The sequence below is a fragment of the Nomascus leucogenys genome, chromosome 4 (genome assembly GCF_006542625.1).
Source record: "Nomascus leucogenys isolate Asia chromosome 4, Asia_NLE_v1, whole genome shotgun sequence".
Lineage (NCBI taxonomy): Eukaryota > Metazoa > Chordata > Mammalia > Primates > Hylobatidae > Nomascus > Nomascus leucogenys.
In genome coordinates, this window is record NC_044384.1 from 44,335,566 (window position 1) to 44,351,156 (window position 15,591).

General features: G+C 42.8%; 1 protein-coding gene across 3 annotated transcripts in view; it reads left to right on the forward strand.

Moving 5' to 3' along the window:
• INO80C (INO80 complex subunit C) overlaps positions 1 to 13,176 on the forward strand; it is a 28,790-nt gene extending 15,614 nt beyond the window's left edge. For all 3 annotated transcript variants that reach the window (XM_003261922.2, XM_030810567.1, XM_003261923.2), the window contains 4 exons: positions 1,980 to 2,090; positions 3,134 to 3,245; positions 4,194 to 4,261; positions 12,773 to 13,176. In XM_003261922.2, the coding sequence (XP_003261970.1) occupies positions 1,980 to 2,090; positions 3,134 to 3,245; positions 4,194 to 4,261; positions 12,773 to 12,904 (423 nt within the window). In that variant the 3' untranslated portion in view covers positions 12,905 to 13,176. The remainder of the gene's footprint in view (positions 1 to 1,979; positions 2,091 to 3,133; positions 3,246 to 4,193; positions 4,262 to 12,772) is intronic.
• Positions 13,177 to 15,591: the final 2,415 nt, after the last annotated feature.

Sequence of the window (15,591 nt, forward strand, 5' to 3'; positions counted from 1 at the left end):
CCCCGGCTCAGGTGGAGAGACCTGGAGAGGGGTCAGGGAAGGTGTTTGAGGAGAGAGCACCCAAAGAACTATTGCAGCAATATGAGTGGCTCTTGTCTTCTCCACTCCCCTTCCCCCAACATGAATGAATGTATATATTCATATTCCACCACCACCATACTCTCTTACTAAGATAAGTAAGATTTTCACTTACTAAGTAAGTTGAGCTCCTTATCAGCATGAGGGAACCAGAATAAGTTGCTAAAATTCCAGCTGAGAGTAGATAAGCTGTGTTTTAGTTAATCATGTAGTGTCTTCCATGTTCCACATGACAACATGATGACTTTTAGCCTTAACTCTTTTTTTGAAGGGTGCATGCAGTCACTTTGGAACATGATTTGGCAGTGACTTGTAAAGTTAAACATACACTTATCCTATAACCCAACCATTCCACTCCTAGGTATTTGCCTAAGAGAAATGAAAACATCACAGAGGCTTTATTTGTAATAGCTGAAGACTGATAATGAACCAAATGTCCACCAAGAGGAAAATGAATAAACAAATTGGGGTGCATCCTTACAATGGAATACTATTGTGTTGAATAGTGTGCAAATACAATGAAACAAACTGATCCACGCAACAACATGGATACATCTCAGAAACTTTTCTTTGTTTTTGAGATGGAGTGGAGTCTCGCTGTTGCCCAGGCTGGAGTGCAGTGGCATGATCTCGGCTCACTGCAACCGCCGCCTCCCAGGTTCAAGTGATTCTCCTGCCTCAGCCTCCCGAGTAGCTGGGTCTACAGGCACATGCCACCATGCTTGGCTAATTTTTGTATTTTTAGTAGAGGTGGAGTTTCACCGTGTTGGCTAAGCTGGTCTCGAACTCCTGACCTCAAGTGATCCAAACACCTCGGCCTCCCAAAGTGCTAGGATTATAGGTGTGAGCCACCATGCCCGGCCACATCTCAGAAACTTTATGCTGAGCAAAAGAATCCAGACACTAGAGTACATGCTGTTAAATGCTGTTTATATGAAGTTCTCAAACAGGCAAAAGTAATGTGGTAGAAATTAGAACAGCGGTTGCCGTTGGGACTGGAAGGTATTCACGAGGACAGGAATTGTACTAGTGTAAACTTTTGGCAAAACTAATGACAACTACATTTAAGATCTGTGTATTTCACTATATGTAAATCACATCTCAATTTTTTAAAAGTTAATTGAAGTCTGGCAAGATGGGAAGTTGTGTTACAGATCAGAAGTGGTTTCTTACTTTGGCTTGTTTTTTCTTTGTGATTGTTAGCTTAAAGGTTTTTTGCTTTAAACCATATTAGCCTCCTTGTCAGGGCACTCTCTGGCTGCTGCCAGCTGACCTGTAGCCCTCCAGCTTTTTTTCCGTTTTCCTCCCTTGGAATGCCAATGTCCTGTGGTGCCCCTTAAGCACACCAGCTCCAGTCTGGGTTCTCTGCCTAACTAGACCCTTAAAGGGGCTGGACCTTTGTTGTCTTAAAATATTAAGACAGAATTCATAAGATCAGTGGAAGTCAGAACTGTGTGGTGTCCTGGAGATTACGAGGGCTTTAGAACTGGCCCAACCTAGGTTTGAGTCCAAAAGTCAATCACTATGTGACCTTGAACCTGTTCCCCTGGGCCTCAGTTTTCTTTTCTGTATGCTGGGGATAATAGCACCTACTGTGGAGTGGTTGTCAGAATTAAATGAGCTAACTTGGGTAGGACAGCCTTCCCTGTGCTTGGCACTTAGGGTACCCGGGAAACATAGCAGCTGGGGGTCCTGGCCTGTTTCTCCTGTGGCTTCTGCACAGCAGGTGCTACTCCCCATGTGGTGTGCCCTCCCCTGGGGCAGGCTACCTGCTAGAGCTCTGGGCACACTGTCTTCCCTTGCATGCCCTGTGGCATCATCATATGCCCTGTTGAGAGCAGAGGTGGGGAACTCAGCTGAAAGAAACTGACGTCTTCAAACTATTTTTATTATGTTTTAAGGGTATCAGCATGGAAGCCATGAGTGAGAATAAAATGGTGCCCTCTGAGTTTAGCACAGGACCTGTGGAAAAAGCTGCCAAACCTTTGCCATTTAAGGATCCCAACTTTGTGGTAAGCATCGAAGGTATTAGCTGAATAAACAGCCAAATGCCACACCTCAGCCTCTGATCTTGCTGGGCCTGCAGCCAAGGTGGCACTGGCATTCTCTCCTCCCTCTGTCTCAGTCACCTCCTTCTCCCCCATGGGCAAGATGGGGACAAGAGAAGGGTTCTTTTCTGTTGATCTCTCAATGTGCCATATCCCAAGGATTTGGGTGTCCTTTGTGGATTCATTAAAGGATACTGTTTGGAGGGTGGGACATTTCCATGATGATTGTTCCCCTAACCTTTTCATTGGTCTTACAATCTTAGACAAAGCTTGAAATATTTAGCTAAATGAGAAGTACTTCCTCATTAGTTTCGTAAGGTAAATCCAAGCTGTTGTGCTGTTGAGTAGAACACAGGGTACTCTTCCTTTCATTCTTGAGACTGGTAATAAACTGCAGCAGAGTTCAGATTACACTGTTAAATTTTTTTTTTAATGGATTAGTTTTGGAAATACAATATTACCAGTGTTTGCAACAGATTTTGGTATTCTTTTCCATTTTATTTTGTCATCTTTATAGGATTAAAAAAAAAAAAAGAGGTACCCAGAAGGCTTGCCATACTGCAACTGGGGCTGTCTCAACTTTTCCAGGATCCCCAGTTTGCATGGCAGAGACTTGCCCCGAGAAGGGAGTTTAGAGATGCAGTCATGGATTTAAATCTGACTTCGTAGTAAATTTATCTTAAAGTATGAAGAAATTCATGAATGAATTCTACAAAGTTAGAACCAATAAAGGCTTTTTTTTTTACGTGCATATAAAGAAGTAGCCTTTTATTTCTACTCCAACACAAACTAACTCAAGTGTTTTGACAATCTGAAAACTTCTTTTTAAAACTAAGATTAACATGTTAATGTATACAGTGAAATACCTTTTAAAAAAAAGTCTCGGGTCTAAATGATTGTTGACAGATGAGAGGTATATTACAGTTATGATTAAGCATAAATGTCAGATGTCGAAATGGTAGTCTCCATTGGTTTTTGTTTCTTCTAATCCATGCCTTCAATTCAAGCACTCTGGCCACGGTGGCGCAGTAGCTGGCAAGAAGAACAGAACCTGGAAGAACCTGAAACAAATCCTCGCTTCTGAAAGGGCATTGCCGTGGCAACTGAACGATCCTAACTGTGAGCTGTCTAGAGCCTTCCATGTGTTTGTAATGTTCAGAGTAGGAACTGTCTTATAACAACCTACATTATTTTATTGTGTTTGCATCATTGTAGGAAATAATTTTTAGCTTGAGAATTTTATAGTGCCATCAGTCTGGGCAGATTATGTGTGTATTTTCTCATAACTGTATCTGTGTTGAGCCTATTTGTTTGCGTTGTCATGGATGTGTGGTTTTTAGGGTCATAGGTCCCGATATGATAATATTGGTGTTTCTACTAGACAAACTTCTTATTCAAAAGTCTACTCTTAAAATGTGTTTCCAAAAACAAGGTAGCCCAAGTATAATAACAGATTTAGGAGGGTTCCTGACAACCAGCTTAAAGACCAGCTCTTTTACTTTGTGAGCCAGTGTTTAGTAAATACTTCATGCTGCAGTGTGTCCAGATTTATGTAAAACACTGTTATATGTTCTGTTCAGTTTCACTGGAAAGTACAAGTTCAAAGTTCTCACCATCTCCTACTCCACTGTACTTCTTTCATGGGGGTGACTCACATGGGTGACAAGTGAACTAGTCATTCATTTGTCTGGGTGTGGACATGAGGGTGTCAGGATGCTCAGATCCAGTTATTGGCTTGTTTGGCATTTCATCACCATCAGCCCATGTAGTGTGAGATCGTGAAAATACCTGGTGGGCAGATGAGCTTTCCGGTGGTTCTGCTGGAATAGAGGGTCCCTGGTGACAGGGCGGGGCTAGATCTGGAGCCTGCACTTGGCCTGTGACATACTGTATTGTTTCTGAGAATTCTCCCCTACTTCTCTAGTTAATCTCCAGAGACTTCTGTGACTACTTAATCACAAAGGAAATTTTCAGGAATATTATCAAATACTATTTTAGAAAAAAAAAGAGAAGGGATTTGAATGTTTTCAGTTCAGTTTAGTTATCTTTTTTTTTTTTTTTCCCCAGACTTCAGTATTGATGCTCCTCCATCCTTTAAGCCAGCTAAGAAGTATTCTGATGTTTCAGGTCTGCTTGTGAGTATGATTATATCTCTTATAACATTAAATGGAAAAGATTTCACAGTAATGTCTAATTAGACAAGTGTTGAATATTGACCACAGCTGGTCCTGCCTGGAGCCTGTCTACAGTGATAGGTGATAGGTTCGTGCAGTGTATTCATTGCTGCAAACAGGCATCTGTGGGGGCAGCCTGCAGGGAGGATTGAACCAGAAAGCAGGAGACTCCAGCTTCTCTTCTTTACCTCTGCTAGTTAACTATATGAGATAACATGAAAGAAACTACTATGTATTTCTTTTTTTACTGCTGAAGTTTTAAAAACCTGCATTTTAGATGATGATTGTGTTTACAAAACCATGTTTAAACTTCCCTAAACAGGTGCTTTGGCAAAGGTTGTGACATTCAAACTTATTTTTAAGCATCAGAACCCCTTTTCAAAATGAAATCTTTTACAGAATCCAATATATAACAATATATAACAGCCTGGAGCCCACCTTTCTGCTGTGGTCTCGTGTGGATCTGGCCGCCTGTCTTCCACCCCACTCCCCACCACAGTGACTGCTCAAGTGCTTCTGGGGAACACAATTCAGAAACTGCCAGCAGAGCTGAAATAGTGGGAAGTGGGCAAGTTGCTAAAGCTCAGGAACCTCAGAACACCCCTATTTCCTTATTTGCAGAAGGTAGAACCTAAGATTCATCTTTTTTTGTTTTGTTTTGTTTTATTAAACAAATGGATGAACTTAGAGATTCTTTTAATTAGCTCTTGCATGTCAGGGTCTTAATCCTTTTTCATCTCATAAATTTGGAAAAATAATTTAAATACTTTACATTTTAATGAAAATATGACTCCAACTTATCTAACAAATTGACCAAATTAATTACGTACAGAGGAGAATTGCCTTCTTTGTTATTATTATGTAATATCCCTGTTTGTCCCTGATAATATTCGTTGTTCTGAAGTCTACTTTGTCTGAAATTAATATCGTTACCCCAGCTTTCTTTCGTTCATGTGTGGATGGTATATCTTTCTTGATCTTTTCACTATTTTTTTGAGACAGAGTCTCTCTGTGTTGCCTAGGCTGGAGTGCAGTGGTATGCTCTTGGCTCACTCCAGCCTCTACCTCCTGGGTTCAAGCGATTATCCTGCCTCAGCCTCCCGAGTAGCTGGGACTACAGGCACACGCCACCACGCCTGGCTAATTTTTGTATTTTTAGTAGAGATGAGGTTTTGCCGTGTTGGCCAGGCTGGTCTCGAACTCCTGACCTCAAGTGATCCTCCTGCCTTGACCTCCCAAAGTGCTGGGATTACAGGTATGAGCCACCACACCTGGCCTATCTTTTCACTTTTAAACTATCTATGTATTTAAAGTGGATTCTTGTTGAAAGCATATTGTTGAGTTGTTGGGTCTTTCTTTTTGTTTTTCTTTTGGAGGTAGAGTCTTGCTCTTTTGCCCAGGCTAGAATGGAGTGGTGTGATCATAACTCACTGAAGCCTTGAACTCCTGGGCTCAAGTGATCTCCCGACAGCAGCCTCTCAAAGTGCTGGGATTAAAGACGTGAGCCTCTGCACCCAATGGATCTTGCTTTTTATCCAGTCTATCAATCTAAGAACTGTTGTCCTTAGGCTATTCATATTTAAAGTGATGTTGATATGGTTGTATTTAAATCTACCATCTCACTAGTTGTTATTTGTTCCATTTGTGTTGGCTTATTCCCCTTTTTCTGCCTTCTCTGGATTTATTGAGCATTTTTTAATAGACTATATTTTTCAGAACTGTTCTAGATTTATGAAAAATGGAGACGATAGTATAGAAAGTGCCCATATAACCCAAACTCAGTTTCTGCTGTTATTAACATCTATGGTATATTTGTTACAATTAATGAACCAATAGTGATATATTATTATTAACTAAAGTCTGTAATTCACATTTCCTTAGTTTTTACCTAAAACTATATCAAATTTAGCCATCCTGTCTCTTTAGACTCCTCTTGGCTATACCAGTTTCTCAGATTGTCCTTGTTTTTAATGACCTTAACAGTTTTAAGGAGCACTAGTCAGGTATTTAGTAGAATCCTCCACTACTGGAATTCCTCTGATGTTTTCTCATGATAAAACTGGGGTTAATTGAACATTTTAAAATTCTGTTTGTTTTCTTATTATTTACACCTCTTTTAAAAATTATGAATGGTTACTTTCATGTTTACAATATAAACTTTAAATAACCTGGGTCTATTTTCAAATATTTTACCACTTTGTGCGTAATGTGAGAGTCTTCTAGTAGTGAATTTCTAATTCCAGTCTCTCATTCTTTGTTGTCATATAGTTTTCTTTTACATATGCTACAAACAAAATGTATGGCTGTTAATTTGTGCTTTAGACAGTTACCTTTTAGAGAAATAGAAATAAGAAAAAAAAGAACTTTATCTTCATTTCATTCTGTTTCCACCCTTTTTCATTTTGTTGTCTATTTCCAAGTTGCAATCTGATGTCATATTCTTTTTACTGGAACAATTTACTGTGCTTTCTTATAAAGTAGATTTGCTGCTAATGAAGTTCTTTCTTTTTTTGTTTTGTCAAAGAGCCTTTATATCTTCTTCATTTTTTTTTTTTTTTAAGACAGGGTCTTACTCTGTTGCCCAGGCTGGAGTGCAGTGATGCCATCTTGGCTCACTGCAGCCGTCTCGACCTCCCAGGCTCAGGTGATGCATCTACCTCAGCCTCCCAAGTAACTGGGGCTACAGGTGTGTGCCACCATGCCTGGCTAATTTTTTGTATTTTTTGTAGAGATGGGATTTCACCCTGTTGCCCGGGCCTGGTCTCAAATTCCTGGGCTCAAGTGATCCTCCTGTCTTGGTCTGCCAAAGTGCTGGGATTACAGTTGTGAGCCACTGCACCCAGCCTTGTTCTTCCTTTTTGAATGATATTTTCAAAGAGTATTTTTGAATGACATTTTCAAGTCTGGGCTGACAGTTTTTTCTTTCATCACTTTTAGGATGTCAGTGGTTAAATGTTGTCTTTTTGCTTCCATGGTTTCTGATGAGAAGTTTGATGTAATTCTTACCTTTGTTCATCTCTATGTAATGTTTCTTGTTTGACTGCCTTCAAGATCTTCTCTTCGTCTTTTGTTTTCAGCAGTTTGAATATGACTGGGTATTATCAAGTATGACTCAGGGTATTATTTTTCTGGTATGTATTCTTGATGTGCTCTGAGGTTTTGGATTTGTGGTTTGGTATCTGTCAAGAATTTTGGAAAATTCTTGGCCATTATTTCTTCAAATATTTCTTTTGCCTTGTCTTTTTCCCTTCTTCTAGGATTCCAGTTACACACATGTTAAACTATTTGATAGTGTCCCAAAACTCTTGGATGCTCTGTTCTGGTTTGTTTGCTTTTTAAAACTCTTATTTCGTTGCGGTTCAGTTTGGATGGTATCTACTGATGTGTCTTCAAGTTCTTTACTCACTGTATAGAGTATACCAATGAGTCTATTGGAAGCATTGTTTATCTCTCTAATTGTGTTTTTAATTTCTGGCTTTTCTATTTGATTATTATAATTTTCATGTCTCTGATGAAATAACTTTCTTTTAAATTATTTATTTATTTAGAGATAGAGTCTTGCTCTCTAATCCAGGCTAGAGTGCAGTGATGTGATCACAGCTCACTACAGCCTCAAACTCCTGGGCTCAAGCGATCCACCTGCTTCAGCCTCCCCGGAAGCTAGGACTACAGGTGTGTGCCACCACACCTGGCTAACTTTTAAATTTTTTTTTATAGAGAAGGGGTCTTACTCTGTTGCCCAGGCTGGTCCTGAACTCCTGGCCTCAAGCCATCCTCCTGCCTTGGCCTCCCAAAGTGTTGGGATTACCAATGTGAGCCACCATGCCTGACCTGAAATAACTTTCTATCTTGCATGTTGTCTCTCCTTTAACTCCATCAACATATTAATTATAGTTATTTTGAATTTCCTGTCTGATAGTTTCAAAACCTACGTCATATTCGGGTCTGGTTCTGGTGATTTCCTTGTCTTTTAAGACTACTTAGTCATTAAGTGTATATATATATATATATATATATATATATATATATATATATATATTATATTTTAAGTCCTTGAACACGTAATAGCTGCTTTAAAGAAGTATTTATCTGCTGTTTCCAACATTTGGTTCATCTTGGCCAGTTTCTATTGACTGCTTTTTTTATTAACTGTGCATCACATTTTCCTGTTTCTTTGCATCTGCAAGTTTTTGATTGTGTACTGGACATTGTGGATGATATATTGTAAAACTCTAGATTCTGTTATCTTTCCCTGAAGAGTATTTTTTTCCTGTGGTAGCTCAGTTACTGACTGATCACCTTTGTTAGGACAGGTCTCCAGAAAGCCCGTGATGTTTCCCAAACTCCTTTAACTTAGTTGCACTTAACTTCTAAGTTTTTTATCCTCTGCCAGTCTTATTGAAGTTTGGTGTTAGGCTTTGTTGTGGTGAGACTAGAATAGACGGTACTCAAGGGTATGATTTTTTTTCCTAAGCTGTGGCCTTTCTGTTGCCTTAGCTAGGTGCCAGGAGTGTTATAGAGATCTCTGTATTCTGGCTGGGCTGGCACTTCAGCAACTCCTAGCACTGCTCAACCTCTGGATTTTCTGTTTCCCTCTTAACCACTCTCCAGTAAGACATATATAGTCTTGCCTTGAACATGCATAGCCCAGCCCATGGTTATGGACTCATGTAGAATCCCAAACTGACTTTTGCCTCCCTTCCAGGGCAGCTGCCTCTTCTGTTACTCAGCTTTGCCAATAACAGGTGTTTCAGTAGCCCCTGAATCCGAGCTTTGCGTGAGCTCCACCTCTGCCCTACGGTCAGGAAATTGTCACAGGCAGAGAGAGTTTGGATGATCCTGGAACTTACCTTGTGAGCTTCTCTTTTCTCAGGCATTGCACTCTTGTGCTACCTCTTGTCTGTTGCCTGAAAATGGCTACGTCATGTATTTGGCCTGTTGTAATAGTCGTTTATGGCAAGAGAGCTCATCTGGCACCAGTTATTCTGTTATGACCCAAAGTGGAAATCTCTCCCTGTGTCATTTTGAGTTTCTGGAGGCCACAGTTTATGGCCAGACTTGGAGGGTGGTTCCTCAGAATGTCAGCTTTATCCTTATTGTTACAGGCAGCTCATCTGCTAGTACAATGGTTTTCACACATTAGGAGTAAGGAGAATCATTATTCCAGGCCCCTTTATGACATTGGCAATGGACTTGTCACATTACACATTACCTAAAACCTCTTGCCCCACTGTATGTAGGAAATAAGAAATTCTGAATAGACAAATAACTCTCCCAGTTCATTAAAGGACAATCCCACAGAAGAATCAGCAAAAAGGATATAAATAGGCAATTGCCAGAGAAGAAACATAGATAACCAATAAGTAGATATTCAGCTTCACTGGTAATTAGGAGAAAGACTCATCAAACAGGGAAGAAATTAAGACATTCGATTATACATTTTGGCACCAACAAACAGAAATGGGTATCTTCATGCGTTGCTGTTTTGAGGTGGGAACATACACTGGTACTGCTTCTTTGGAGGACAATTGGAGCAGTCTGTTGAGATTAAAAAAAAAAAAAAAAAAGCTTCTGACCTTGCAATATGCCTTATAGGCAGCTCCCTAGAGAAATAGTGTGCACAAAGAACTTCAGGCAGAAATGCTTATGAGAGACTGCATTTGCAAAATGCTGGAAGCAACATCAAGGTCTATCACAGCGGATATTTTCATACTGTTCTTGAGCTCAATGCACAGTAACAACATGGCTAAATTTCCAGGATGTAATGTTGATTGAAAGATGCAAAGCAATATAGACAGCATGGTGCCACATATATAAAAATCAACACACACACACACATACACAAATTGGGTTATTTCTCTTGTATGTTTACATATGTGTATAGGGGTAGATGTAAAAAGTCTGGAAAGGTGCCCACTTAGCAGTGGTTTCTCCTGGGGAAGACAGAGGACTTTTGGATGGTAGATGGTAATAAATGAGGACGTTAGTCTTATCTGTAATGTTTTCTTTTAATTTTTTTAGAGGAGAACATGTTCATCTGTTGCTTATATAATTTAAAGTTACATAATTAAAAAGTAAAGCCTAGTTCACATTTACATTGACACACACCTGTTCCTAGCCAGCCATGTGACTATTTCCCTTGTGCCTAGGCATGGCAGCAAGACATGCAGGGTCACACCTGTGTTCAGCACTCGTTACAGAGCTATGAAAAGTGTATTCTGGGTGAGATGGGCAAGCCGTGAATACTGCCTGTCACCCTGCAACAAGGGGGGCCTGAAGCTGTTTGCTGGCTTCCCTGTGGGAAGTTGGCCTTTGCTTATTTCACTCAGGCTCAAAGGATGGCATCCAGAGGAGGGTGGACTGTAGGTGTGAAGCTCTTTACTTGTTCAACTCCGGGGTGTCACTTGGCATCCTTCCTTCTATTCAGAATCCTAGATGCTGGCCCCTGGGTCCAGTCCAGTCTGTTCAGGTTTTTGTTGGTGCCACAGGATCTCTGTGTTCTGCACTGTTTATTCAGCAGCCCTCTTGGCAGCGAGGTCTGAACTTGGGAGGGCCGGCTCAGCACAGTTTGCTGGTAGGAGTGAGGCAGCCACAGACATGGAGCTCGGCCGAGGCTGGTTCGTCTATGGAGGCCAGATGGTCCATGCCAGACACACATGCCTGCACTCTGCTCGGAACTGCAGGGCAGCCTCTCCTGCTAGTTAACCTAACTTCCCTCACAGCCAGGATCCCTCAGAAGAGACTTGTCACTGTTTTTCTAATGAAGCCTTTCCGTATATTACTGTCATTAAAGGAAATGTGGTACAGAAAGGTAACATCTAGATCAAGCCAAGGGATCAAAGTTTTATTTTATATAGAGCTATTAGTTAATCTTAGCCTTTTAGGAATAAATCCCATTTCCTAACACGCAGCAGTTAAATACTTAGAGGGGTACCCAGTGGCAAAATGGAAGACTTTTTAGGGCATGAGAAGCCTATAAATAAGTTCCCGACAGCTTGTTGCTTTTTTATTGAGTGTTCCCTCCCTTCCTAAATCACAGGATTACTGTGAGTCTAGGTCCACACAAAGGTGATCCACATTAAAGTAGACATCTACACTTGAATAATTGGATGTTATCTGTCTAGACTTTAATAGCATCTTTTATAATTTTTTTAAAGGAGCTCAAAATGACTCACCCTCATGTCTTTTGTTTCAAAATCCGTAGAAGCCCATGTGCTTGGAGGTATATAGTTAGTGAATTATTTTCTGCACTTGGCACATGGGGAACAGAGACCAAGAGAGAATTTTGATATGTCTGGGAAACAAGTTCTCTTTTCTGTGATGGTCCCAGTTGTCTGTTTGTTTATTCATTCATTAATCATTCATTTTGTTATTACAAACCCTGACTGGAGGCCCTCTGTATACTCTGCGTTGCACTAGGAGCCAGTCTACAATGATAAGCAAACCACAGGGTTCCTGTCTCATGGACCCTCATAGCCTAGACCATCATCAAAGAGTCATGTAGATAATAAACTTTAAAGCAACAGAGATATGCATTCTACTGGAATATTTTTGCTGCTGTGAAAGTGGAGGGTGAGGTTCTAACCTCCTGTGGGGGCACAAATAGGCTTCCCCAGAGGTGTAGCTTTGGGGCCGAGTCCTGAAGAATGAACTGGTGATTACTGAGCAAAGTGGGCCGCAGTTGGGGTCCCCTGCCAAGGAAAGGACAGATGGGGCATGGTAAGAGGGAGGAACTTAGAGGCCGGGGACAGTTGGAATCAGAGAGTGGGGATGTGTGGCTGAGGAGGAGGCTGAGGACAAAGGAAGGCCCAGAGCCGAGGAGCTGCACTGAGGACTTGGGCCTTTGTCCCAAGAGCAGAGGAGCCATTTTGAGAGATTTTATGACGAGGAATGACATGATCAGAATTGCACGTTGCAAAGAAGATCCTGGCTGCAGTTCTAGGGGAAGGGTGGGTGTGAATGGCCAGTGATGCACTACAGAGTTGCTCAGGGAGGCATGGAAGTGGCGCAGGGGGTGTTGGAAGAGCTGGAAAGGAGCATGCTGGAGGTAAGTGGAGCGCAGCAGGGAGGGGCACATGCCCAGCATGCAGGGCGTCAGCTCCTGCCTTGAGGAGCACAGACCTGGGACATTTGTTGGAAAGAGGCAGGAGTCTGAAGGCAGGGAGGGACGACCATCATGAATTCAATCTTGGACCTGTTGCAGCCCTTGAGGCACCAACAAGAAGGGTCCCAGAGTCTGATGTGGTTATTCCCCTTCCTCTCGTTCATACCCTGAAGTGTTTCTGGAGTCTGGGAAGGTCAATGAGCCTGTGCCACAGTGAGTGATTTAGTGTTCTTGGTGGCGGAGTAAGACATAATGAAAATATATATCATTTTCAGTGAAATAGAAAAATTTTTAAAACTCATACTTGAACTTAAAATATCCCTACCAGCAAAAACTTTCTGCCCTTCCCTGTGCCTCTTTCCACCCAGGCCAACTACACAGACCCCCAGAGCAAACTGCGGTTCAGCACCATTGAAGAGTTTTCCTACATTCGGAGGCTGCCCTCTGACGTTGTCACCGGCTACCTGGCCCTGAGGAAGGCCACGAGCATCGTTCCCTGAGCCCCAGAAAGGGAGATGAAGTGGAAAGCTGTTTCAAAAACAGACTCTGGACTCGTGATTTTGTTTCACGGAAACAAACTCGTTCTGCTGTCAATCTGAAAATGCCAGTGCTGTGCCTTGGAAAAAATGTTTGGCTTTAATTTAAGGGTTTTTTTGAGTGTGTGTTTTCCCTCCAAGTGTGATATTTCCTGCTGAATTAAATTATACTTCAGTTGTTGCCTCAAGTAAAGGTGTTTGACAAGAAAATACAGTAAAACCATACTTTTCATTTATCCCAAGTCCCTGAATTTTTGTTTTAAAGTGGTGAACCCCATATAACACATTTAAAGACTCTGCAGTGAGTCCACGACAGGTCTGGATTACTTCTAATCCTGGTGACCCCCTCTTTGAGAGCATGTTAGTCTTTGTCTCTGATCAGAATGCTTAGAAGAATTCCAAAATTGAGTCCAGAGAAGAAAGAAGCAAGTAACTTGTTCTGTCCCACTGGGCTGGTTCTCACCTGTGCCTCTGCCTCAGATCAGCCTCCCCTCATCTTTGGGGGTGTGGGGTACCAGCATTGACACTGTCCCAAAAGGGCTTTTGTCTTGGTACAGAATGCTACCCCTCTGGCTGCAGCCTGCTCCAGAAAAGGAGTGTTTGCATCTCCATTTTCAAGAAGAGGAAGCATTTTCTTGGCCAGGGAAAGGAGAGTGTCGAGAAAAGTCCTGGGCCTCTCTGGGCCCTATGCCCACATTTCCCCAGGGCAGACAGTGGAAACAGGCCCTGGGGCTTCTGGACCACAGCTGCCTCTGGGGAATTAGGTGCCAGGTGTCCTTTCTCTCTGGGGAAAGCCCTTCTTCAGGCTTAGAGAAAATAAAACAAAGCAAGTCAGCTGGGAGAGCAGCCTGTGCAGGTGGCAGCTGCCTGGAACCAGGCTCCTTTTCCTCCAGGTTGGCAGCCCCAGCATCCTTCAGCACCTTCCCAATAACAAACCGAGAGCGGGAGAGGTGCTGTGGGGCCTCCCCCGTCTCCATGACAAGGGACCTGAGAGGATGGCCAGAAGAAGTGGGGGGGCCTTTCCTAAGCACGTAATCACCGAGCAAGCATCAGAATCATCGGGGAGCCTCCTGTGACACAGATTAGGGAGCCTGTCTCCCTCAAGTACCTGATCAGTAGGTGGTCTGGGGTGGGGCCCAAGAATTTGCATGTTTGCTTTGATGATGCTTTGAGGCCCACTTTTCTGATGAAATCAATGGTCTCTGAAAGACCAGAGGCTGCTGCTTGGTTTCCGCCTGCACTTCCTGCCAGCTGTCAGCCTAGGAAAACGCCAGCTTCCGTTTTGGTAGAAGCAAGGAGTGAATGAGCCAAGGGTCCTTCCTGCTTCGCTTCCACCTTCTATTGTACAGAGAAAACTTGGGGCAGGTCCACTTCTTTTCCATGAAGGTCCCCAGTTGGGCAGTGCCCTGAAATCACTTCTAACGCTGATGCTAGGCACCACCTCAGACCTACTGCTCAGACCCTCCAGAGGCAGGGCCCAGGATTGAAGACGGAAGCCCTGCCCTGCACGTGTTCACCAGGAAGGACCCACAGACTGCTGCTCCTGGAGGCCTCTCAGGGTTTCTGGATGTGTGTTTGTTCCATAAACCCTCAAGAGAGTCACCTGGAGACCTGCTAAAATGCAGGTTCTTGGGCTACATCCTAGACCTTCTGACCGACCCAGGGAGTGGGGCCCAGGAAGCTGCATTTGACAGATAACCCAGTGTGATCATCATGCACACAGGAGTGAGAGAACCAGTGTTCTCCCCGGGCAGAAGGGAAGCTCGTGTGCAGGACACCTCACGCCTCTTTTCCCATTCCCCTGTCAGGCTCTCCCTGCTGACATTGTTTCACGGGAGAGCTGTGAATTCTGAAGATTAGGTTGCTTCTCACCCCAAGCTCCAAAAGTCCAGGCTGAGCCAAACCATGCTTCAAGTTGTGAGTATTTTGAATAATGAGCCCTTGCTCATTAATCGATCCTGTACTGAAATAGCCCTTGCTGTCCATGCTGTAGCCTGGTGGTTCTCAGGCCGGGCTGCACAGTAGAATCACCTGTGTGGGTGGGGGGTGTCCAGGAGGGATGGTGAGGGAGGTTTAAAAATACCCAGAGATTCTGATTCCACTGGCCTGTGCAGGGGCCCGGACATAGTATTTTGAACTGCCAAGATGCTTGTCATGTGCAGCCAGTGTTGACAACATTTGCTGTAACTATGAAGAGAATATTTCACGCAAGGTACATTTTCTTATTCTCAGATAGCTGGCTCTTTCCATCCTAGGGCCATGAGCAACTTGCAAGGGGTTTCTTTGGGGGAGGGGGGTGTGCATGTATGTGTGAATTTAGGGTTCCTTTTTACGTGGCATCCCACACTGGAGTCAGAAATACGACTGCCATTGCAGATTCCTCCCTCTTCATTCCTACATCACCCTCTTCCTCTTCTACTTGGCTCCAATCCTGCTTCAGTATCACCTCATACCCTGCCTGACACTTTCAGTGTCCTCCTAATAACTTTAAATGACTTTGCCCATCATGGCATATCTACTGATCATTTGCCTCTAATAAGGGTCAATTCTGGTATTGGTCTGCAGGATCCAAAAGAAAAACTCGGACCCTTTAAGAGAAAAACAATTAGCTGGACTTGAGAAATCCTCTTAAGACCAAACTCAGGTCCCGT